At 37.0% G+C, this 25,524-nt stretch overlaps 2 protein-coding genes across 3 annotated transcripts in view; one reads left to right on the top strand and one right to left on the bottom strand.

The window, feature by feature from the left end:
- The window catches only part of tmem184a (transmembrane protein 184A), a 28,474-nt gene extending 17,850 nt beyond the window's left edge, over positions 1-10,624 (top strand). Inside the window, exons 6-9 of the mRNA XM_015387460.1 lie at positions 2,926-3,017; positions 3,913-4,082; positions 4,185-4,382; positions 8,827-10,624. Coding sequence (XP_015242946.1) covers positions 2,926-3,017; positions 3,913-4,082; positions 4,185-4,382; positions 8,827-9,056 — 690 coding nt within the window. The 3' untranslated portion in view covers positions 9,057-10,624. The remainder of the gene's footprint in view (positions 1-2,925; positions 3,018-3,912; positions 4,083-4,184; positions 4,383-8,826) is intronic.
- On the bottom strand, positions 9,845-22,384 carry mafk (v-maf avian musculoaponeurotic fibrosarcoma oncogene homolog K). 2 transcript variants are annotated; one of them, XM_015387462.1, is made up of 3 exons: positions 22,228-22,384; positions 14,145-14,222; positions 9,845-14,058 (listed from the first exon to the last, which is right to left on the bottom strand). In XM_015387462.1, the coding sequence occupies exons 2-3, from the start codon at positions 14,187-14,189 to the stop codon at positions 13,630-13,632; spliced, it is 474 nt and encodes a 157-aa protein (XP_015242948.1). In that variant the 5' UTR covers positions 14,190-14,222; positions 22,228-22,384; the 3' UTR covers positions 9,845-13,629. The 2 variants fall into 2 exon arrangements, with proteins under 2 accessions (XP_015242948.1, XP_015242947.1); XM_015387461.1 differs by having other exon boundaries at positions 9,845-14,067; positions 22,228-22,383.
- Positions 22,385-25,524: the final 3,140 nt, after the last annotated feature.

A 25,524-nucleotide genomic window follows, 5' to 3' on the forward strand; every position in this document is an offset into this window, starting at 1 on the left:
AATATAATATACAAGTTTCACTTTTTAAATGGAATTACTGAAATCAATCTACTTTTTCATGATATTCTAATTTTATGACCAGCACCTGTATATCAGTGCGTCAGAGCTGGGACATTGGGGTTAGGGTTTGTTTGCGAGTGCCTGGTGGTCGGGACCCAGCCGGGCCATTCCATCCACTTATCTCCTTCTTCTAGCTTTTATTGTCATTACACTGCAGTGGGCTGCCAGTTGGCTGCCATTGCGCAGCGTCTGGGGAGCAGTGTGGGGTTAAGGGTCTTTGCTCAGGGACCCAGAGTGGCAGTCTGTAGGAGTGGGGCTCAAACTCAGGACCTCAGGATTCCAACCTCTATGTCCTAACCACTAGGCCAACACTCCCCCACTAATCAGGAGCAACAAGCGCAAAGGGAATCAGATAGCAGTAAGAGGCAAAAGGCTTGACAACCTGACAGATATGGATTGAGTAATTAAATTTGATCAAATTATTAAATTATTTTCAGATTTATTGTGAGTGGCTTTTATTTTAACTGGTTTGTCTATACACTTATTCTTTGTTTTATTAAAAGTGTTTGAGTTTACAAAATGGTAATGATGTTTCTAACATTTAATGGGCCCTCCTCTCTGTTTCTGAAAGACGAGGGGTGATTAAGTGGAGCAGTCTCTGCATATTTAGAGAATATTTTAGTGTCCGTAGAGGCCAGTTTACCAAATCAGCTGCAGAAAAGCAACTTGGAGTTGCTGTGGTTTCTGATGAGGGCGTGGACAGGCTCTTCCTACATGGTTAATTACTTTTTACTGAGAAAGTGTAATTATTGGATGTTTGAGAAGAGAACAATTTCATTTTATTGGGCAGAGCGTGGAATCCTGCAGACCACAGTTGTTGCACAAAACCAAATGAAGAAATAATTGAAGTTATAAAATCTGATTGTCTGAGCAGATTTTTAGGTCACATTATCCACCAATTGGTAATATGAGCAGAATTTCAAACAAATGTTAGGTTGTATAATTGTAATAGAAATTTCTTGGAGCAATAACCTTAATCGAAAGTTACCTAAATTTATCTGCTTTACATATAAAATGATACAGATGTAAAAGTTCTAATGGACTTAAACATTATCCATTGGACATCCATAATTGATATTGGTTTATATATTAGTAACTTTGATGTAAAGTTTAGAAAAAAAACGCAAAATATGCAAAAAAAAAATGGTAATACCAACTTTTTGCAACATGATTTGTGTTTGCACACATCAAATTTTACATGTAATTCTTTGCTTTATGAATTTTCAGAGTGACGTATTCACACTACATGTTTAGAGTAAATAATGCCCATCAGTTCTAAAAAAAAAAAACTTTAAGGCAGACCATTTTCTCCAGTATGAGTATTTGCTGATGCTAGTTTGTGAAGCACAGGGAAGCTTCCATCTGAGTAGTCAAACCGAACACTGCTGGTCTGTTACTCTTTTAGATTCTGTAGACAACAGAAGGGTACCTTTCCTGCCACCAAGGACATCTTTGATGTGTGGCTTACATTTTTCTGTGTTCAGGCTATTTTTTTGTTTTCTCCTAAATCAACATTAGAATAGCTGAGAAACTATTATTTTGCAGAAAACATTATAAATATAATATACAATATAAAAACAGACATATATACGTAAGAACATCTTTACACATTTTTTAATTTTGTTTTTAATCTGAGTAAACTGAACAATTTTGTTTCAATATGACATCAATAATAAGCTCTTTATATAGCAGCTGTTTGATCTGAAATCATTTAAACTTAGATGAAAACCTGCTGAAAGTTGAGACTGAGTTTTAAGATGTGCTGCCTATTGATTGACATCTCAACTTATATATCCACTATATAAACAATGACAATATAGCAAGACTAGAAACCTACCAAAACAGAAAACTTGAGGGTTTACCAAAGAAGTATTCAAGAGGCCTTGGTTAACTATAGAGCAGCTGAGGAGAGCCTGCTCTCTGAGCAATTCTCTCCACAAATCCAATCTTTTTGGAAAAGCTCTCAGAGTAAACCGTTTGTTTATGTATTTGTTTTTAAGAGTCCCAAGAAGTCCCGTTTGCCTTTTAGGGGGCATAGCATACAGGTTCTTGGGGTGCTCTGGTGAGACAGAAATTTAGCTTTTTGTCTGATAGAAAGCAGCAGTTTGTTAGTGTAGCTAATTCTGTGCTACGTGGTGAACATACACCACCCCCACTTTGACTTGGTAGTACCATGGAAATATTGTTGATCCTCAGGGACAGGTGATAATTAAAGTTTAAGACTGATAGGGCTAAAACTTGGGCAATCCTCAAGGGGGAAAATAGTTCTAGGCTGCAAAAGACTTAAGACTAATTGGAACCTTTTACTGACCTTAAAAGGTTAGAGTTGGTTTAGATTAAAATAAGTTGGTTAGACGAGCTTAGTCAAAGCCCAGACCTGAATTCATTTAAGAAACGTAGGCAAATTTAGCTGTGAAGATGTTCAAGCTTAGACAAATGATTATTTAGAGATTGTCTTTGTCTGATCTGACTGGGAGTACAAATTGTCCAATCAGGTTTAAGGTCCTCAAAGCTGATATAGATGCATCTAAAAAGTTCAGATGAATAACTTTTAAAAAGCATAGACTGTTGTAAAAATAAACGTTTTATTGTGACAGGACCAAATGGAGTTGTTGGGAGAGGATATTTTAAGGTACAAATAAGAGTTTTCAGATTCTAACCAGCATATATTGTTTTCTATGCATGCAAAATATGAAGCATGCATTGTTTGGTGATATTTAGGAAAGGCTTGATGTCATTGAGCAGTCCTGAACCTTTCCCAGTCTCTTTGATGTGCAAACCAATTCTAAAATCTCCGCCCTTGTTGGTTGTGCCCTTGCTTGCTGTCTCTTGGAGTGCCACTCTAAACTGTCGTGTGTCCTCCAGGCGACTCTCCAGTTCTGTGTTGTCAAACCCATCATGGCAACCATCACCATCATCCTGCAGGCCTTCGGCAAATATCACGACGGAGATTTTAGGTGAGCAGAGCCTCTTTTTCCATTAAAATTTTTTGTTTGTGTTCTTCTGATGAATGTAGATTCCAGAGGGTTTGTTTGCTGCTTCTGTGAAAATGAAAACAATTTGGAAATGGAAATAGGCATATAACCTCTCTGCAGGGAGCATGATAAAAATGTCTGAATCTGTCCCAAAGTTATGGGATCAAACTTTGCAGCTGTGTGCTATTCCTAAACTTTGTATTTTTACTGCGGATGATGCTTTAGACTCAAGGAAGTAATTACATGGTGTACTTTGAAATAAGAAGGATTGTTTCATTTTCTACTTTCACTTGGATATAATTTCATATAAAAGATAAGCATATAATATATACTTTGTTTCAACGCTTCAAATAAAATTTAAGCTATTAACAGAATAAGGATTATAGTTCATATATATTTAGTATAGCCTTGTCTAAATTGTTTTCTTTATTATTTTCTGATCCCTTTCAGCTCAGAGTGTCTGAAGAGTCAGCTGTGACACTTGTTTAAAAATGACATAAAAGAAGCAGAACTCAAAGAGTGCTTGATTGATAAGTTTCCAGTCTGCGTTCTACTTTGCGATATCTTTATCATACCTAAAGATGTGCTTAATTCAATCCATCTTATTCATCCTAATATGTTGCATCTTCTTGATATAAGAAGATGTAATATATGGACGAATAGGATTGCTGCAAACCCATGATGATTCACTCTTTGTTTCCTCACTCAGCCAGCGCTACTCTCTCTTCGCATTGGAGCATTAAGCACTGTCACAGCTGAATCTTCAGACAGGCTCTACTGAAGTGCAAAAAGAAACAATTACATGCTTATCTGATATATTTATAACGTCTAAACAAATGTTTAAAGTTTGGTGCTGTCTGACTTCTTCTCAATGCAGTGTTAATGGAGGCTACCTGTACATCACCATCATCTACAATTTCTCAGTAAGCCTGGCTCTCTATGCGCTCTTCCTTTTCTTCTTCGCCACAAGTGACCTGCTCAGACCGTATGAACCAGTGCTGAAATTTCTCACGATAAAATCGGTCATCTTTCTGTCATTCTGGCAAGGTGAGTTCACTTTTTTTTTTTTTTTTTTTGCTTGGCATGCAGATGGTCAGAACCAGGGAAAAAAGCTGTAAATTAACGGGCAAAATGTTTAACTTCTTATAGGAATGGTTCTCGCTATCCTGGAACGGTGCGGCGTCATTCCCAATGCACTTTTCATCGAAGGCCATGAAGTGGGTGCTGGCACAGTCGCTGCCGGTTGGCAGAACTTCATCATCAGCATCGAAATGTTCTTTGCTGCCATTGCGCTCAAATATGCCTTTACCTGCACAGTCTACCAGGAGAAGAAAAACGATATACCAGGTGGGTTCGGTTGAGAAAGCTGTAAAAATCTCCTCATATTCTCATATGAACCACTTTTGTGTGTATTCAGGCTAATTGCTCTTCTCACTTTCACAATAATGACATTCTTGAAAGTGTTCCTAGTGACATTCGTTTGGTGGTTCTATTCCACCGGGCCAGTCACACTGACCTTTAACTCATAACTTGGCCTTTAAACAGTGTTGTAACGCCGCTGCATTCTCTAAAACCTGCCAGAATCGTTGACATTAACCAAAGCTTTTATTTCTCAACGTTGACAGTTGATGGATGCAGAAAGATTTATTGGTAGTTTGATTTTCCACTTTAAGGCTGTGATAAAAGACATTTGATTACATGCCCTGAGAACATGAAAATACATCAAAGAACATAGACTCACAAACATCTATGATCCTAAATTATATGAAAACATACATTTCAGCATAAGTTGATAGGTGTTTTAAATGAGCAGCGCTGCTTGCATTCCAAATGAACTGTGTGGGTGTCTGCACTGGATATAAAACAGTTTCAACTAAATGTGCTGCATTATTGAACACTTATTGAGAGAGGGGAAAAAAGTTTCAATGGAAAATCTGTTTTTGTTCATTCTCCATCTGCTGTGCACAATACCATGGAAAGATTTCAGGATACTTCAGAAAACGAACTTTCTAAAGGTCAAGGCTGTTGGATGCAAAGGGCTTTAAAGTCTTCGGGCACCACTGTCATTTCATCGTGATTAATATGGTCTCGTAGGCTCAAGGTTGTTTTGGAAAACCATTGTCACTCAAAATCCACTGCTTTATTCAGAGTTGTAACATAAGACTTTGTGGTGTGAAAAAGTCATAAATATGCTCTGAAGCTATGACCTAATCTGGGATTGACGGAAGAAATGTTTGACTCATGTTTTCTGTTGAAATGAGTCATGCTTTGGTAAAAACAAAGGCAAAATACAAACTCCAGCATCTTGAATGGCAGATCTGTGAAAATTATGAATTAAGCAGAAAATGTTTGTTCTGAGAACCAGTTCAGACCATGTAATTACCATTTGAAGGCCTGGTTCATTTAATATACAATAGAATACAAGATGTGAATTCTGTTTATATCACTCCCACTCTTTCCGTTACATTCCAGTCATTTTCAGTATTAAATTAGAATTACCGGATTCTCCATGTTGTAAAACATTGGTGATGCATAACAAACAGCTGAACAAATCAAACTGTGGAAACTGTGGAACATGTTCCACAGTTCATTCTAGTGTCTTAAAATAGTGTTCGAACTATTTAACATTTGTGCATCTTTTAATGTGATAACCGCAAATAAATGCCTTTTATTGGGATTTTATTATAAGATTTAACAGTAGATCATTGGGAAGTAAAATGGTTTATTTTTTCTAAAGATTTCAGTCATGGAAATTAGCAAAGCGTCAAATGCAAATGATTTAATTGGTTAATACTTTGTGGAACCATATTTTGCAGCAGTTACATCTGTAATTCGTTTGCTGTATATATCCACCCGTTTTAGACATTTGCACTGAAATATGAGCCAGGCGACCAAAACAACGCTACGTTGTTGGGGAAGTAACATATTCAGGTATGTTTAGATCCACAGAATGGCACTTCCTAAACGGCTTTAAAACTCAGAGCCTAACCCTCACTAGCTTTACATTTAGAAAACCCTTTGGTTGGAGGATGAAACCTTTTCTTTAAATGAATGATTTGTGTAAGTACTTGTCATTTCAATAGATTATTACAATTTAGCTTGAATAGCTACTGCTCCTGAATTACTAAGGGCCTCTTCCCTGTTTCTGAGTAAGACTGGATTTAGTAATTGAGTGACTTCTTGGGTGTAGCTTCACAGAATCTTATCCAGAGTTAAATAAAGGAGGCTGCATATGTCTAGATTGATCTAGGGCTGCAGCTAACGATTTTTTTGCAAATCAATTAATCTGTCTTTTTTTCTTTTTCAATTAATCAGTTAATAATCAGATAGCCAAAGCTTCATTAAATAATATTTTGTTACTAAATTAAACCAGGTGAAAATCAATCTTTTCCAATTGTGGAGTTCTGGATAGATCATATTGAAAGACACATTTTTTATGTTAAATGCAAAATGTGTGTATATATATATATAATTACTGCTTTAAGTGGGTTTGTCTGACAGCTAAAGGCACGTTTTACACTCCAGTTAATGATTAATCGATTACTAAATTAGTTGATCATTTCAATAATCGATTAATCCAATTAATTATTTCCCAATAGAATAAACTGTTTGTTACTGATATGTGAGAAAACTTAGGAAGTTTAATGGGGGCATGAATATTGCACAATTTTAATGCACTGCAAGAGACATTTGTATTTGGGGAAAACAAAAAAAACAACAACAAAAAAAACTCCCATATAAAGAGCATTGGTTTGATAGGCTCTGCAGACTGAATGCTGACATTTTTAAGAAAAAGCACTGATTTTTTTAAATTCATTTAAACAGAATAATGCTTAAGAAGAAACTGGCTTGCATTGCAGAGGATTTAAGGGAGTTAGGAGGACGAGGAAAGAAAAAGAAAGATACAGCAAATTACCATTCAAGCTGAGTACAACCAAAATGATACATCAAAGTCAGGCATGGTGCATACAAGATTGACAGGGGATAAAATAAAGGGGAAATACATCTACTATTCAAGGTAGTAATTATGGGAACCGTTTGAAGGTGTACATTGTTCTCGTAAAGATTACTGTTTTAATTCTATGAACAAGTCGTTATTACTGTCACTGCTAATTGTCAGTTATATTACAGCTGAGTGGGCTGACATGACAATGAATGTAGGACGTCTCAGAGCAGAGATGGATATTGAGCATGACGGTGTGGAAGAAATGGGCCACTGAGACCAATGAATGCTGTGAAGTCTGGAAGGGCCATCAGTCACAGATCAGGAACAAGCAGCTCGGGGGCCTGAGATGGCCAGTGACCGCATATCAGGACATAAAGCTTTGGTTTTTCAAAGCATCCTCCGGAAAGGACAAAGAAGAGATCAGAGAAAACAGAAAAAACAACACAGGTTTAAGGAGGAAATACCCAATTATAAACAAGCAAGAAGCAACAAAAAGTTGGTTAGAGGCAAATAAAATTTTATATAAAGCCTTTTGGTTAATATTGTTGATAAACAGTAACTTAAAGCATTAATAACGGAGGATTAAAAATGGCTGTATACATGAACGAACACAGAAAGAAGATAGTTTCTATTTATTTTATACCCCTTGTCTGTCAGGATTGGGGGGGTTGTTGGAACCTGGACAGGCTGTTATTGCTGTAAAAGATGAGTTTAAAAAGGTAAATTTTCCTTGTTTTTATTAATGCAATGCATTCCGAAGACTGCATAGTTAAAACATTTAAAATCAATGCTATAAAAATTTGTTCTCACTTTACATAAAGTGATAGGGAGCAGATTAGACTTTAAAAAGAAAAAAAACACCGGTGTCTTCATTGCACTTTACCATTTCAAACATTGACTCTGTAAGCTGAAAAGTCCTTTATCACCTGTGAATCACTGAACAAATATTTAGCTTTCTAACCACTTCCTGTCAACTGTTTCACGTCTGCGTTCCATAGAGTTGACCAAACTGCAGGAGCCTGTGAACACCTGTTCCAGCTCAGGACATTAGACTGTTTTCCAGTTTTAGTTTCTCGTTTTGCTCATGTTTTAGAGCAGAACCCCTGAATCTTTTCTAACCAGAAGGCCTTCCTCCTTAAAAGGAGCCATTTGTTTCACAGAGCATCCAATTTCACTGGTTGACCTCCAAACTACTTTTTTTTTTCTTAACATACCCTCTTAAATCAGGATTCAGTTAAAGAGTAAAAAGATGTATGTCAAAACTACTGATTTTCTTCTACTCTATGATTAAAATACTGCTTCATTGTAATTTACAATACAGGGATTTGATCTCTGACTATTTGGAATACTACTGTTGTTGTCTGGTTGTTGTTGTTTACGTAGTCCCAGTTTGCTGCACCTATAATTCACTTTTCCTATATCTTTCTTCTTTCTTTTTGTCATGCATGTCCTTTTAGTTCAGAGTGAGAATCAGCTTAGCTCACAGCTGGGTACTCAGGAACAATCATGATTACTGATGAGACCGAGGGTAAAAAGAAAGTCAGGATTTAAATATTCTGTACCAAGGGCCACAATTAATTGTTTAATATTAATCAGGATTGCAACTTTGTCAGAATTCAGAAAGTAAGTCTCCAGCAAAAGACAGTTAAATCCTTCAACAAACTGGAGATTTTTGTTTGATTGGAAGGAATTTTAATGTGATTTTTAGATTCCCAGACAGGTTGAAATAGAACAAATATTTCAGACCTGTTTTCTCCTGCCTTTTACTCTTTACTCTTATTTATGCTCAGTAAACATCATAACACAGTTCATTAAAATGCCTGCTATATGCTCTTGTTTCTGCAGAGTCTCTCCCCCCAATGCAAAGCATCTCCAGCGGCTTAAAGGAAACCATAAATCCAGGAGATATGGTGCAGGATGCCATCCACAACTTCTCCCCAGCCTATCAGCAGTACACTCAGCAATCCACACAGGAGGTCACACAGCCCAGCGCTAATGGAAAAGTGGCCATGGGCAACAAGAGCTCTCGCAAGTCTGACAAAATCATGCTGATTACATCAGATGATGAGTTCTAGGCATTTTTCCTGCAAGAGACCCAGGTGCCGGTGCCCTTCCCACCCTTACCTCTAACCCCCTGGGGAAAAAAAGCTGCGTTGGATCTCTCACAGAGCCGAGTTAAACACAGGCGGTTCATTTTTACAAGCAAGTATTTAAGGACGTCCTGCTTCTTTTCTGAATGATGATTTAATCAAAGGATGTTTTTCAGGTTTTAAAAGTTTTAAATTTCCTAGCTGAATAAGCTGAGAACTGGTCGGTCTCCATCTTGCTGTGACGATCTCAAAAATTACATGTCATCTTCACTTCATCACAAGAGTCAGGAGACAGGCGCTCCCTTTAAATCAAACCGCCAGATTTTCAGCTGCGTCCCTGATGCCGACTTCGTCTCTGCCATCGCGCCACGGCAGCCTCTCTGGCTGTCTGAAGTGTGTTCCCTCTGAATCATGTCACTTTCAAAGAGCGGATGATTAATATGTGACTCCAGGTGGGAGGCAGGGAAGCAGGCAATGGCTGAGAATGGCACTTCATGGACCGTTACTCACATCTGCTTGTTTGAAGCGTTTGCTGAGTATTCCTCAGCATGGTTTCCTGACAAATGAAAGGCTTTTGTTCAAAGACGCATGAGTTTTAGACCAGGCAATTCAAACTGCAAACTGCTCTTCACTTTTCTTTGTATCCACCATAGCAGGGGCAAATGAGCTGAACCTGTCTATACAAAATAGGAAGTTGGATATCCTCATTTTTCTTAACAGCACAACTAGATAGCCATGTAACGGATGCTACGTTGTTTTGTTCTTGTTTTTTATTTTTTTTTTCCAGAAATAGCCTCTCTTGTGTCTATTTTGTATATAGTTTAATGAGTTAATTTCATTGCTAAATTTATCCCATCTTGTTAGGTATAAGTTATGACATATGTCCACTAGTTGATTAGTTTTGGTTCTGCAGTTCAGTTTGATCTGTTTTTGTGACTATGTGTAATTCTAAAACTGTTGAATCTATTTATTTTAAAAAAGTTCTGGCCATTTCATAAGTTGAACATGTATTTATAAATTGCACCTTTAATCTCTATGTTTTCTTCAGGGACCTTTCTGTGTTTCTTAGTTATTTTCTTTTCTTTTTTTTATCTTGTGCCAATGACTTTTTTTTTTTTTTTTTGAGGCAGTGCATTCATTGTTAATGCAAGTGTGTACAGGGTAGTTTGAAACTGGTGTTAAATTCAGATTAAATTATTTGTTTTGAAACTTTCCTGCAACAAACTGAGTGAACGTTTTTAATGAGGAAAAAAATTTATTCAAAGGTATAAAAAAAAGACATGGTAATAATTACCAAATGTTTTTTTCTGTTGGAGCAGGAAAAAAAAGTTTTATTTGTACTCAGGGTAGTTTATTGAAAAAGCATGTAAATAAATGAATGTGTATTAAAAAAAATAATAATTTAGCTGTTCTTTAACACAATTACACAAATCAATGAAATAAATACAGACCCAACAGCAAACTAATGACAATTTTAAAGGGAAAGTAACCAGTTTATGCTGCCATTTAGACTTTATTTCAACTCATTGCTAAGAAAAAAAACGGAAAACAAACATAACAAACTCAGCATAGAATTTGCAGTCCTTAAAATAGCATTTGACTTGTTTTGTCCTTTCTATAGCCAGTACTATAGCAGACTCTAACTACATGGCTTAATTCAAAAAGTAACTTGTAGATTGGCTAAACTGGTGTTAAGAGCTTATTTAATCTGATCTTTTTCAGAAAAATAATCTATAGCAACTTTTTCATAAAAATACAAGATCTTTTTATATGTACAATCCATACAAAAAGTGTTGGACGGGATAGAACAGCTCCTGGATGTTACCAAATATATTTACACTTGAGAAAAGGGGAAAAAAATGTCTGGACCAAGTTTAAAAAATCTCTAAAAGGAAGCTATCTGTCTAACAAATAAACCACCTACATTTTTAACATCTGCTTAAATGAACTGGAAAAAGGGTTTCTGCTGATTTGAAGAAAAGATCTGCGAGGTTACAGAAAATGACTTTGTATTTATTTCACCCAGAGAAAGGTTTGTCTTAATTGGCACTTTAAAAAAAAAATTGCACTGACAAATAATCAGGACAAATGATAAGTTGTGCTCAAACCAATCAACTTAGTCTCAGATTCAGTATAAGTGCTATTCATTTTTTTTTTTTAAGATTTACCACTAGAGGTCAGTATAATGCTTTGCATTTTGTCAGTCATGACTACGTCAAATTTAACAATGTAAACAAAATATATTTTTTTGACTTTAGGAGTGAAACAGACTTTCACATTAACAGGTCTGTGTTAGCAACGCTGAATACATAAAGCAGTAAAATCTTTACCATCATGATACATCCTGTACACATAGTACCTATGTGAACCAGGAAAACACACAGTTTAATAAGTTAAAAGTTATACGTGAATCCTTAAAAACGCTCTGATGTTGCAGTCATTTAAATAAAACAACTTGTCTTTGTGAGAAAGGAAAAATGCATGTTTAAAAATTTCCACTTGATCTTTTTACACAGTTTATCATTCTAATTAGGTCAGTTTTGTGTTTCACTTAAATTTTAACATTGCTGATGGACAGATCTTTGTGCTTAAAGCTGACATAACTGTGTTTCCCATTGTCTGCTGGGTTTTAGAATATGAGCTGATCTGAATTTAACTCTTGGTAGCTAATTGTCGAGCATAAATACTCATAATTCAGTTATGTACAGTTATAAATGTGAACACAGTGAGTGATTACACAGACACACCACTCCAATTATAGTAATATAGACAGAAAAAATAATATATATATATACACGTATATATCTTTTATGTTTTTTGTATGCAGACTGTATAAAACTATCAGGAAAAAAACAAAACAAACATGGGACATATCAACATAGGAATTGGGTGAAATTTCAAAGAGTAAAGACACAGCAATGCCCCTGCTTAAAAAATGAAATCACAGCAGGTGGTACAGCAGCATAGTTCCCCATTCTGTTCTTTGCAGCTATTGAACAGGGGAAGAACAGTCATGTCCTCTTAGGCAAGATGAAATCCTGACATGATCCGCCTCTATTATATCACTCCTAGTTGGGAGTGGATCCTCTGTAGGAACAGCTTGTTTTCAAGTCAGCTTTATATTTAAATATTGCAAGATGCTCATATAGAGAAAGTCATTACTGCATTCGATAACTGTTTTAAAAGACGGGCGTCAGGAGTTTCTCTTGTAAAAGAGTGTGTCAAATGCAAAGTAAATAGCTACTGGTTGTAAAAATACCAACACCGGCAGCAGCAGCACTTGTGACCCAGCGTTAGGAATGTGTTTTTTCTTCTGGACGGAGTTATCAAACTATTTGGAAACAGAGCTAGCGAATGCTCTGTCACCTATTTTCTGTAATATACAGGAAGATAGTCGATTTTTTTATATATATATATATTTTTTTAAGGACAGCTTTCATTATCGCTATATCCAATATGGATTACCCAGCAAACTTTGCAAGTGTAGTAGGGTTTACCGTACTTGCTTTCTTAAAAAATTCTACTAAACAATCCCACCACATCATCTCACATTTAAGCCCAAGCACATACATTACAGTATTACTGTATCTTTACAGTTATAAGTGCTATGTAACAAAGTTTTTGCTCAATCTGCTTCGTAAACACATCCAAGTGTTTTTAGTAACATGTTGATAAAGAGGTTTGAAACCAGTTAATGCTTTTTTTTTTAAAAAAAAAGGAAACTTGTAACTTTGAGCTAAGGGGCTATAAAATAATCATTCAGAAGTTAAGTAACTTGCCAAACAGAATCCACCTTTAACTAATTTAACCCTTAAATCCAAAACAAAGAAAAAAGTAGTTTTTCGAATAATCTCCTCATTGGGGCAAAGATAGTTGGAGACATGGTCTAGATTTCGTGTTCCTTTCCAAATACAACACAATCCTCGGTGTTTTTTAAACATGCAGTACAAAACACACTCTTTAGCTTTACTATTTCTTAAACTGTTCCTTTTATGGCTTCATAAGCTAAATAAGATGGCATTTTATCTGTCACTTCCAAAACCAAAATTATATAGAAACTTCTACTTTAACTGAAAGCTGGTAAATTTAAAGACTAATTTGGTTGAATTATAGATTACGCCTTTTCATTGAAGGAAATAGCTTTGACGGCCTAACTTATAGTTTGAAAGAAAAGCTTTTATGTCACATGGTCAAATGGTTTATATTTTATGTTCTGCAGCTTCAAGTATTACACCTGTCTGAGACTGGTCGCCCCATGAAAGACATGGTCTACTAGATTTCTGTCATCAGTCACAGAGGTAGGGTCACAGTGGCCAAACACCCTGCCGGTGCTGGGGGTCAGGACAGGGGGTGAACAGTGTGCAGACAGTGTTAAGTGTGAGGGACAGGCGAACGGAGACAGAACTTTAAATGCAGCATAACGTGACATAGAGCTTGGCACCCAATCCTTCAGTCTAATAAATCACTGAGCGTCCTCCCAGCACAGGATGACTTGGTTCAAATAGCAAAGAACCAGCGAAGACCAGGCAGCAGAAGAGAAAGGTCAGTCCTGTCAGCACTAGGAAGGAGCTGAGAATGGGGTTTGGTTGGTGTTGTTGTGGTTAGCGGACTTGACGATGGTGATAACGCTGGTGGTGGCCACCTTGCCTGGTGAGATTGGCCCTCGGGTTACAGTCCTGGCAAAACACTGCAAGGCCTCGTACTTGGCTCGCAGCGCGTCCAGCTCCAGCCTCATGCTGGCATTCTCTCGCGCCAGCTTGTCCACCTCCTGCTGCAGCTCTGTCTTTTGTCTCTCCAGCTCCTCCTTCTGAGTGACACGCTTGATGCGACAGCTGGCGGCATAGCCTCGGTTCTTCAGGGTCCGTCGCCGCTGCTTTAGTCGTACGACATCCTCCTTTGTCAGTCCACGCAGGTGCTGGTTTAGCTCCCGCACGGACATGGCCACCAACTCATCGTCACTGAGTGCCGGAGCATTCTCACCTGTCTCCTTCTTGACCTGCAATCGGCAGGCAGTAGGTGAAGAACACCTCCATATACAAACACAATTCTAATTGTTTAATTTGTCGGGCTTACCTTTAAAGCTTTGCTTGTCTTGAAATGAGTCGTCATTCCCTGCATGCAGAAAACTGACTTGAACCACACAGTTGTGCACTGCAAATCAAACAGATAAACATCCCATTAATTACAGTATTTACTCATCTGCCTTTATACACATCAGTTTGAACAGCATCCCATTCTTAATGCTTTGGGTTTGTGGCTATTATGGCATGCACTCTTCTGGGAAGATTTTCCCCAAATACTCTAAATGGTTTCCTATGGTTTTGAGGTTAGTACACTCTACAGGTCAATCAGCTTCTCCTGCCTTACTTTGTGAGCTGGTGCATGACTATATTAAAACAGGAAGTGGTCATTCCCAAACAGTTCTTACAAAGTTGGCAGCAGGAGCTTGTCGGAAATCTTTTGGCATATTGATGTTTCTTTTACTGCAACAAACTGGCTGAGCCCAGCTTCCAAAAAAACATCTCCGAACCATAACCCCATTTGCACCAAACTCTATATTTAACACAGTGCAGCCGGGTGAATGCTGTTCTCCTGGCTACTACCTAACCTAGACAGGCAGTTGGTAGAATAAGGAATGGCTGCAGCAGCTCAGCCATGGAAACCTATCCCATGACAATCTCTATGGACTCTTATTGAGCTCATCTAAAGACACATGAGGTTTGGGGATCTGTATCTATGGAATGTAGAGAGTTGATGACCTCCGCTCTGTTATTAACTCTGCCCTGTTTATAAAATGTGAAAATAATCCCTTTACTGTCCCACAGTGGGGAAATTCACTCTGCATTTAACCCATCCCCTTGGGGAGCAGTGGATTACTCTTGTGTGGTGCACTGGGAGCAGTGTGGGGTTAAGGGTCTTGCTCGGGAACCCAGAGAAAATGCTGTGGGGTTGAACTGAGTTCTTGCAACCTTCTCAGAGCACAAGCGCACTGCTCTAACCACTAGACCAACACTCCCCTATATTTTAGGTGGCATACAACTGCATAGCTGATTTTCTATTTCTAATATATTCACTTTCACTTTTTTATTACATCCCCTAAGAGTTAACTGTGACATATTCAGTGGTAAGGAAATTTCACGGCTGGGCTGGATTGCACAGGTAGCCTCCTATCATGGTACCAAGCTGTAATTCACTGAGCTCCTAAGGGGCGGCCCATTTTTATCTCTAATTTAGAAGCACTTTTCATCTCTTGGTGCTGAATTTTATGCACTCTTGGACTGGGAGGTGGTTAGAAATTCAATGATATGGATGAATAAGAAAATATTTCTCGACACATATTTCATTTACAACTTTAAGCCTCAAGTCTTAGGTGTAATATGATTCTAAAAAGCTTTACATGCACTAAAACAATAGCATTGCTCTAACTGGCTAAAAGCTAGACTTGGATATTTATGATGGCTCTTTCATGCATCCTCTTAATTTCATCAAAGTTTAATTTTGGAAATATCTCATTCACTTTAAATAACAGTAAGAGAAATCTGGTTGAGTTTATTATTTTTTTAGGGTTTTTTTTGTGTGTGACATACAGCACTACCTGGCTTAACCTTTTTTTTTTTTTATCCAGACTCTATCAATGACTCTTTCTGATTCTATGCACTATAGAAAGGCTGCTTGAATAGTATTACATCTTTTTGTAACGTTTTAAAAAAATCAGTATCCCAGCTTGTTAACCCAGCATATGCCAGCAGGTGGCAGCAAGACACCACTTTTACCCCATCACTCCTCCACATGTTGAGTGAGGTGAGTTTATTTGAGCAATCAAAAATAAAACAGCTGAAATCCCCCCCCTGCCCCCCCCCCTTTCCTTTTTTTTCACAGAACTAGTGAAACTGTCTGTTTGTGTCTGCTAGAAGAAAAAAAAGAATGCTGTACAGACAGTGGATACAGTGGAACAGGTTTCTCAGGCTGCTCTTATAACCAAAGAACAAGAAAAAGAAAAGGGGGGGGTAAAGAAACTGAGCAAGTGTGGCACACATCCCCCAAGGCTCCATTTCAGGGCCTGCAGACCAGCCTGACTGGGAGTTCACTGTTTCATGCTCCACAGCTACCATGGAAACGCCCTGAATGGGCGTGGGAGCGTGAGTCACATGGTCTCCAAATTGGTAAACAACTCTCATTCATAACCGCAGCATACCCCATAGATAGCATTAAAAAGAAGCACAAACTCCTTTAAATCGGATCATTTCATCCCATCTTCAACTTTGTTTCTATGACCTTCTTCTGAATTTTGCCAGATCCAGCCTTTAGCAGAGTTTTCTCCTTTAATGTGGTGTCTCTGGGTCTTCTGTCAGGCCGCAGAGCTCCACATTTTCATCCCACATTATAACATCAGTATAACACTTACAGTTATGCTGAACTTTACAGAGCAGTACAGCTGTGGAAAATTCCAGAAGGGAGAATGTCACGGGGAAATAGTTTCCTTTACAGTCAGTGATGTATTTTTGTAGCGAGACAATGTAGTCTTTCGATTTAAGACCAACTCTCTTTGGTTGGATCCTCTTACACTGGGCTTTCCTGAAGTGCTCCATGCCCTTATTTAACTCTGGCAGATATATTTAGCCCACAGTGCTGACATAAAATTCTGCCAACTAAACAAATCTAGGAGAGTATGTGATAAGTGATACCTCAATGAGAGGACAAATATTCTCCTCAGTGCTGTAGACTATGGCTTTCTTTGTAGAAAGAAGATTCCAGATTCTATGTTTATCATGTTTTCACATTTAAAGCAATAAATAAAGCAATGCTAAATCAGGAGTTTGTAAAAAAAGAAGATGCAAAACATCAAAGGTGGCAAAACCAGAGGTGTGTGCATGTCTATTGATAGATATGAGGGCCATCTGGTGTCTCAATTGCACTACAAAGTATTCCTTTATCTAAATGTCAGGATGTTTGAATAATGACGAACTAAAACAAACAATTTTATGAAAGCATGGTGGCCTAGCAGACACATTTTGAGAGGTATTGCATCAGAGGGGGGGTCCTCTTTAGCTTCCTTTTGGAATTCTTGGGAAAGTGGTATTGGGCCCCTTCCTCATCAATGGGACCTCTGGTTTGAATCAACATGAAAAGATGTTCCCATGAAATTCTCAGGTGTGTGCTTACTCACTTGCAACCTGCACTAAGACAGTTTTTCATAATTAAGTTTCCTCAGAGGAAAGAAGCAGCAACTATATCAAAGCCAAAGACACAAACAACACGGCTTCTCAGCATAGTTAAGAAAGCTACTCAGATCACGTTTTCCATAGGGGACTTTGAATAGATTCCTCAAAGCAAAGCCGCAGATGGCGGGCAGAAAAAAAAACGCATTCCTGAGTGAGCACACATGTGCAAACCCTCACATGCATACTGGCAAATCTTCTCAGGAGAGAGAAAACATGCCTTCTGACATATGCTCTGTGATGAACCCAGGCTTGGGGTGAGAGTTGCTATAAAAATTGCTATAAAAATATAAAAATATCAGGCATTTAGGAGAGTCTTAAATGCACCCGCCGCCAAAAATACCATTGTCGGCCTCTGCACATGTGCACAAGTAAGTAGTTCACCATCAGTCTTTGAGGAAGGAAATATAAACAATGCAGATTACTTTTAACTCTATTTTCCCAGTTTCCATGTGTTTCATCACTGAAGACGTAAGCCTAATGACTAAGAGCTAAAGATAACTCTTACTCTGCAGCACTCGACAGATCCAGGCACATTCCTTCTTGGCCTGTTCAAATCTTTAAATGCATAGCAAAAAACAGATGTTTGCATACACTGTATATCTTCTCTTCTCACAGTGAGACTCTAAATCAGCCTAAATCTTTTACGTTATAGAAATATTGCCTACAAACAAATAAGAGTTTCATCTTTCTCCTAGTTTGCATCTGCAAAAAGTATTCTAGCTTTTTTTTCCTATAACTTTATCATACTCATGGCTTCCTCCTCTCTGCATGATGGGTAATGAACCAACTTTGGTTAGCATCTTTAAAAGGAATTTGTCTTTTGCTCTCAGGTTAATATCTGGCCTGCACTTTATGTTGAGCCGCAGTGTTCTTTATAAAATACAATTGTGCAATATTAAAGCTGCAAATTTTTTTGCAATGCATTATAGGAGAATTCTAAATTTCATGCATATTTGTAAATTTAAATCCCTTTAATGTGCCACAATGGGGAAATTCACTCTCTGCATTTAACCCATCCCCTTGAGGAGCAGTGGGCTGCCTTTGTGCAGGGGGCAGTGTGGGGTTAAGGGTCTTTGCTCAGGAACCCAGACTGCAGGCTATGGGGATCTAGCGGGTACTTGCAATCTTCTCAGAGCACAACCAAACTGCTCTAACTAGGCCAACACTCCCTAATATTTATCTATCCAAAAATTCATTTGACATTAAATACAGACTTTTACTGCTCTCTTTGCTTACATTGTTTTTTTGGGGGGGTTTTTTGTGCTGAGCTGCTAAAGCTCACAAAAAAAGTCAGGATTTTGTAATTGAAAAAGGGCCAAAAGACTCTGCACTCTATACCACCACCACCACAGTATTCAGCAACAGCACCAAAATTATCTCTATTCCTTTTTCCTGGAGCACCTTATATACCCATTTTGCACTATATCATGTTGACCTCTGTAGGATACCTAACCAAAGTCATATTTTCATAGAATTGTTAGAACAATACTTACTTTAATAAGGATGTTCAATAAACACAAAAGGAAGTATTGCATTTTACATCCATAGGCGTGCCTCCACATGACGTTTTTAAAGATGCCAATAAATCAATGAAATCATTGTTTCCCAAACTACTAAGTATAACAGCTAATTTAGGAGGATGTGGATTTCAAAATGTGAGGAAAGTAAAGAATATAATTTAAATTAGTTTCTCATTATTGTGATTTTTCATCTAAGTAAATACTGGAATTTTATCTTAAATGGAGAAACTTTACATCTGATATAATGACTGTGAAAAAGAAAATATTATATGAATAAAAATAGCTGTTTTCAACTAAATTTATTGATTCAAAAAAATAAGAACCATATATATCTTTGAACGGTAGAGAAAATAAAAAAAAAAACTGCTTACATTATTAATGAGGAAAAGTAAAATAAGAAAAATAAATCCTGACATACCATACATGCTTTTATGTTTGAGGCAAAAAGATCAGTAATCCTCATGTTTAGGGAAATCTACAATTATCAAATCCTTGTTACAGCATGATATCATGGGGCCCAGACGCCTCCTAAAATAAACAGTTTATCACAGAGTTATGAGCTCATCCTTTGTGGCTAAAAAAGAGCTGACTTGTCTTTGCTTTTGTTTTTTGTTTTTAATCTGAAGCAGGCAGAGTTCTCTAAACTTTTCTAAGAAAGCTTTTCCAAGAAAGCGAGACGTTTTTTTCTTCACTCCTGACTGATGTTCGGGCACTGCTCTTTCTTCAGCACAGCACATTTGGTGGGATGTTATGCAAAGGAAATGGAGAGCATATCTGCATGGTGAGTCATGCTGTTTACGGGTAAAAAGCGACGACCAGCGGTAGGGAATCACACCCTCCTGATCTGACGTTTCCTGGAAAATCCCGTTGTTTCACAGGGAGGAAGGAAAAGTACAGAGAACCCTGGATATGGTTGCCTCGATCCGGAACCTTTGTACGGAAAGGGAGGAGGACCCACGAAAAGATATTCTCCCAGACATTAGGATAAAGAGAAATGTTAGGAATGCAAGAGGAAACACGCACTTCTATTCACTTTTATAAACTAAGATTAAACGTCAGTGAGCAACAAGAGAAAAATGATCGTTTTCCAAACATTTTTTTTTATAGTTGAGATCCTATAACAGTATTTGTTTTGTTCAAGCCTAGGCTTGTAAATGGTTTGGATAACTTGTGACTTTTTTCTAAAATAATTTTATAGCTTTAAAAAGCTCCTATCAGCTCCACTGACTGACCAAATAATTCAAGTATGCAATACTTAGAACTGAGCCGAGGCAGTCCCAGGACCTATGGCTGCTGAGGGTCCTGTACAAGCTTTGAGGGATAGAAATTTCAGAGGACAGGATAAAAAAAAAAAAATTAGATGTAAAGATATGATGGGGATTTTTTTATGATTTATAATGTAAGGCTCCCAATGATCCACTAAGTTTGAGATAGCAGGAATTTTATGTTTTTTTTTCTTTCAGGCAAAGTTATGAGCTCCATCCCAATACAAAATCTAATAAGTTAAACAAAAATAAAAAAAGAGAGTTGTGCATTGTTGGTTGTAGATTAGCTGCTTATAACTATTCAACAGAACCCAGTTTACATTTATATATCTAAGCTTATTTGTTGGTGTACATTAAAAAGAGTAACTCCTATTTTTTCTGGAGGAAGAGGGCCCCCAAATTAATCCGCCCGGGATCCTAGACAATCTGGGACCAGCTCTGTTGAAACATTTTAAATAGAAAAACAAGTTTCAGACTACCTAACTTTGAAAATAAAAATGGTTAAATTGTTCAAAATAAGTTATTTAAACATAATTATCAACAAGATAACATTTTCCCAGTAAGAGGAGCAAATCACATCACACTAAAAGTATTCCCTTTGAGTCATTCCATCAGAAACCAAAAATTTCACTTTCACAACCATTGACCACAAACAGTTTTGCAATCAGCCCTGATTTCATGATTCCATCCTTCGCCGGATTCTGGCACAACGGTAAACCCTGAACATAAGCTACATCGGCTGCCTGTTTAGAGGGGATTTCTGCTAGAGTGCTTTGGTGGCACAATGAGTCAGCTGTTGCAAGTCCTCCCTCCAAAACACACATCATCACTTTGGTGACTGAACCACATGTTAGCCTTATGACAGAGGACTATATATGCTACCACCATCCATATATATATATATATATATATATATATATATATATATATATATATATATATATATATATATATATTTTATTACTATTTTTCAAGGCTTCACTTTTAAAAAGATGAAATTGTCCAGGGAGCTCATTCTTTTTGTTTTACACTTGTGTAAACAAAATGACAAATAAAATCTGTCTAAGTCATCCTCTGCCCCCCCTAGCTGAAGGACGCCCACCTGAGACAAAACTGAATCAGATCATCCTTCTGGCTTTAAATCTGTGGCACCTCTCTGTGGAACAAACCACTCAAAGACAAATAAAAAAAAATCTATTTTTTTAATCACTTGACCAAACACCCACGTTATGCAAAAGATAATGTAAAAGCAATGAGTATCATGTGCCATTAGGTCATTACCCTTTAAAGCACATGACATTTCCTGGCCCCAGAAATTAAGATTTATGTTAACCAGAAATGGTACTAAAACAAGTGATAAGATAAAAGCTTTTCTTAGATGATGTATTGTTTCTGGAAATATGTAGGCCCACTCCTCCTCCTATAGACTAGACAGCCCCGGTGGTCTGCAGTGCCCTTTGTCCCACATGTCTACAATGCAGACCACGTGTTGATTTCCATGTCAAAAAAAAAACATAACTGACATTTTACATCATAGGCATCATGGGAGCGCAGAATGTCAGAATTAGGAGGGATGTGAAAATATTTGTGCGTGGAAATAGTTTCAACAGAGAACTTATCCAATTCTAGGATTTTATTTTTCGCTTCCACTTTTCTTAAGAGCTCATGTCACTAAAAAATAATGTAGCAATAAGGATAAGAAAACGACGCAGGGTAAAGTTTTTTTTGCGTTGAATAATGACGTAACTTTACAAGTGTTTTGTAATATTTACGTACGTTTTCCAACTTGACGCAATGCTGTAATAATATATACAACTTTTAGACATGCACAGTTAATTTGTTAAATAATTGGATGATTTAAATTGAAAAATAGTAAATAAGGATAAAAACAAGAGCTTAAAAAGCTTATGATTTTATGGCTGAAATTTAGGAAAGCGATTATAAAGAGGAGAAAAAAAATATGAGAAGTTGTTTAAATTATATTTCTCACTTCGAACTTAAACACCAACACGTGTCCTCTAAAAAAATTAACGCACTAGTGATCCCATAAACGAGTCTGTCTGCGTCTATCCATCAGCGTGAGAAACTTCAGCAGTTTTCTGAGGAATTTCAAAAACATTTTCTAGAAGGAAAAAAAAATAAGTCGTACCTCTGTGAACGTTGCTAAATGTGGACTGGGATGCGTAAAGATGTTGGAGTAGGTTTCCTATCCAAGCGGCGCGGTGGCTTGATCCAAGCGGAGAAACGCGGCAGGCGGGCAGCGCTCAATCCTCGCACTGAATTAACTACAAAACAACAACAATGTACCAACATTCCACGCTCTGCTTCCGCAAGCGCTCACGTCACCGATTCCTCGTGACCGCCCCCTCCATTCATGAAAATAACTTTCTGCTGACGTCAGTCTGGACAGAAGCGGGGGGGATTTGGGGGGGGGTTAAGGCCAGAAATAGAAAACAGATATCGCTGGCAACCGCTTTTGCTTACTTTACAAAACAAACCTGTCAGTAAGCGAAGAAAAACTCAAAGTTATGCAATAAGTTTATTCAGTAAACCTGTTGCTTTTTGCGCTGAGTGAGCCTTTCACGTGCGCGGACGCTCTCATGCCCAGCGTTGAACTACAAGGTTTTCAAAAATGTGTTTTAACGGAGGGAAAACACCCCCTCCCACCCACACAGTCTGCCTTTTGGGAGCAACAGCATTCCTTTCTAGAGGAAAGTATGCAGAGTAGTAGCCCAGAAGTCACAGGATTTCTCTTATTTTAACTGCAGACTGTAACGTCACTGCTATTCTTGGTAATTAAATACTGAACCTAAATATGTTAAACCTTATAAGGACAAAAGCCTCATTGATTTGCCTTTTCCATTTAGTTTAAAACAATCGGATTTTATTTAGACTGTTTTATTAAAAGAACAAAAGACATCTTGTTTACATTTTGCTTAGCTGGCTCAAACAAAAAGAAATCTGTCGTTACTTAGGGGCCCTTCTGACCTGCAGAATCTAAATTACTTATATATATGTAGGCTGATATGTAGCTTTGCTCTTTCATACTTTTTTTTAAGCAAAATAAATGCTTATGGTACAAAATGAGGTATTTATCCAAAGGACATTTCTGACCTCATACTCGACAGGTGACTCTTTTGAACCAGCTTTAACAGTTGGTGATTTGTACTCTTTATTTGCTTATGGCCTGCTGTAATAAAACCTATACATACATATCTACCAGCACAATTTGATCAATCAAATAACAAGCAATAGAACAAAGAATGTTAAAATCTCCAGAACAGGAAACATTATAGGAAATATATACTGTCATTCTTATGTGTTATTAAAACTGTTTACATTTGTAATTTATGTTTCTGATTACTTATTAACTCCGCCTAGTCTGTAATGGGAATAACTAGAAGGAAACCCCAAAGTAAGCTTGATTTTGTACCTCTTTTTTTTTTTTTTTTTTTATCTTCTTGCTGTAAACACCAGAATTTCTCCATTGTGGGTCAATAAAGGGATTTTTTATTCTATTCTATTCTATTCTATTCTATTCTATTCTATTCTATTCTATTCTATTCTATTCTATTCTATTCTATTCTATCCTTACAGTCTTCCACCAGTCCCATATCTGGTGCAAGACCCAACCAGATACGAATTATGGTGAATAAAAACTTATTTTGTTATTTTGTAAATAAACAATCCAAAATGTATCTTTTTAAATATTGCAAAACTATCCTTCAGTTTAGTTAGACAGCATCTCAAATACAAAAGAATGCACAAGGCACTGTGTGTATGGAGAGGGGTGGGGGTGTGGGGTGGGTGGAATATGTGTGTATGTGTGCTGACTTGCTTTTGCCTGTTCTTTAGTCACTGACCATTTTTAGGTTAAATATCATTTCTTTATGAAACTGTTTTGCTCCATGATGCTTTACTTTCGAAGATCCATGTTTAGCTACGAAAGACAGAAATGGAGATAAGAGAGGAAACCCACTGAAATAAAAGAGCTGTCACACTCTCAGAAAGTCACATGCACAGTGTTATCCTAACCTCTAGAGGCTCCTTTACTTTTGCTTGTTTGGTGAGTTGGATTCAGTGACTGCATTTAATCAGACAATTCAAAGCAAAAACATTTTTTCTTTTGCTTGTGATCAAGGTCAGTTCTCAGAGAAAAATCAATTGGACTTTTGGATTCACAAAGGAATGTTTGTCCAGCTTAAAAGTTGTCTTCCAGTGAAACTAAGACCAGAGTAACTGAACCAGGCGTTGCATCATATTTGTAGACCGTTATTAATGGTTATGTTTGTGTATTTATGCTTCTGGCTTATGACTAACAAAGTACAACTTCTTCCTCTAAATCACTTATTTGATTAATTGTTAACCAAAGATGGTCTGGTTCTCTTTTTTCATGCATATTGCAAAACATTTCAAAGCCAAAAGGCATTTGAAACCGATGACTAACTGTCATTGTTTTCTCAGTTCGTATCACCACCTCAATAACCACAAGCAGCACCACAGCAATTCCTGTATGTAACAGTCAGGCAGATGCATGCATGGGTTGATGAGCCAGTCTGCACCTGCTTCTTTTTTCTTCTTTTTTTTTTACTTAATATGAATTTCAACTCAATGGCAATAACTCAGAACATTTACATTAAAAATAAACTTTATATAGGAAGTAGACAAACTGTGATTAAATAAAATCAAAGAGATGAAACTTAGGTCTATTTTGTTAGCGGAGCATATTAAAAATGTTGCAACTATAGTTTAAATAGAATTTCAGTGATTAAATAATTATCTTAATTTGATATATCTGAAATCCATTATAGAATAATAGAAAGAGCACTTCGCAAAGTCTTAATAATGGGAAAGGGAAGTTAGAAAGAAAGGAAGGAATGAAGGAAAAATCTATAAGCATATTAAAAGAGACAACAGTGAATTTCCAGCATCACATAAAAGGAAACACTAATAGAGCAAAAACAAAAACATGAAACCATGAGAAAATGAAAAGTAGAAGTAATGAAAAGAAGCCGGCCAACTCGGTGCATCTCAGGTTTAGAGGGAATTTTCTACAGACCTGTTTAGTTCTAGTCCTAAAACATGTTTCTAATAACAAAGTGTATTTATCCTCAAGACCATAAACCCCTTATAGACCATTCTTAATACATTTTAAAATATATTATTTTACAAAAAGGAGGTAAGTGGAGGAATCATGTGATATTAACCACTTTCTGGGAGATAGGCAAAGACTCCATTGCAATAATAGTGAAAACATAAATGTGAACTAAATTAGCAACTTAAGGGGATTCTGATGACATGATGTGACACCATAATCAATGATAGGTTACTGAGACTGACTTTTATTATAAATCATGCTGAAATGATAAAGATTTAACTGGAACATGCAAGATTTGACTGTATATATATATATATATATATATATATATATATATATATATATATA

This window comes from Cyprinodon variegatus, unplaced genomic scaffold, assembly GCF_000732505.1.
Source record: "Cyprinodon variegatus isolate N-32 unplaced genomic scaffold, C_variegatus-1.0 Scaffold395, whole genome shotgun sequence".
Taxonomy (NCBI): Eukaryota; Metazoa; Chordata; class Actinopteri; order Cyprinodontiformes; family Cyprinodontidae; genus Cyprinodon; species Cyprinodon variegatus.

What these genes read in the sequence shown, in the direction of transcription:
- mafk (XM_015387461.1), bottom strand. Translation starts at nt 14,189, where the DNA reads ATGCAGGGAATGACGACTCATTTCAAGACAAGCAAAGCTTTAAAG. An exon ending in AGACAAGCAAAGCTTTAAAG is followed by an intron (nt 14,068 to 14,144) that starts GTAAGCCCGACA and finishes TGCCGATTGCAG; the next exon opens with GTCAAGAAGGAGACAGGTGA.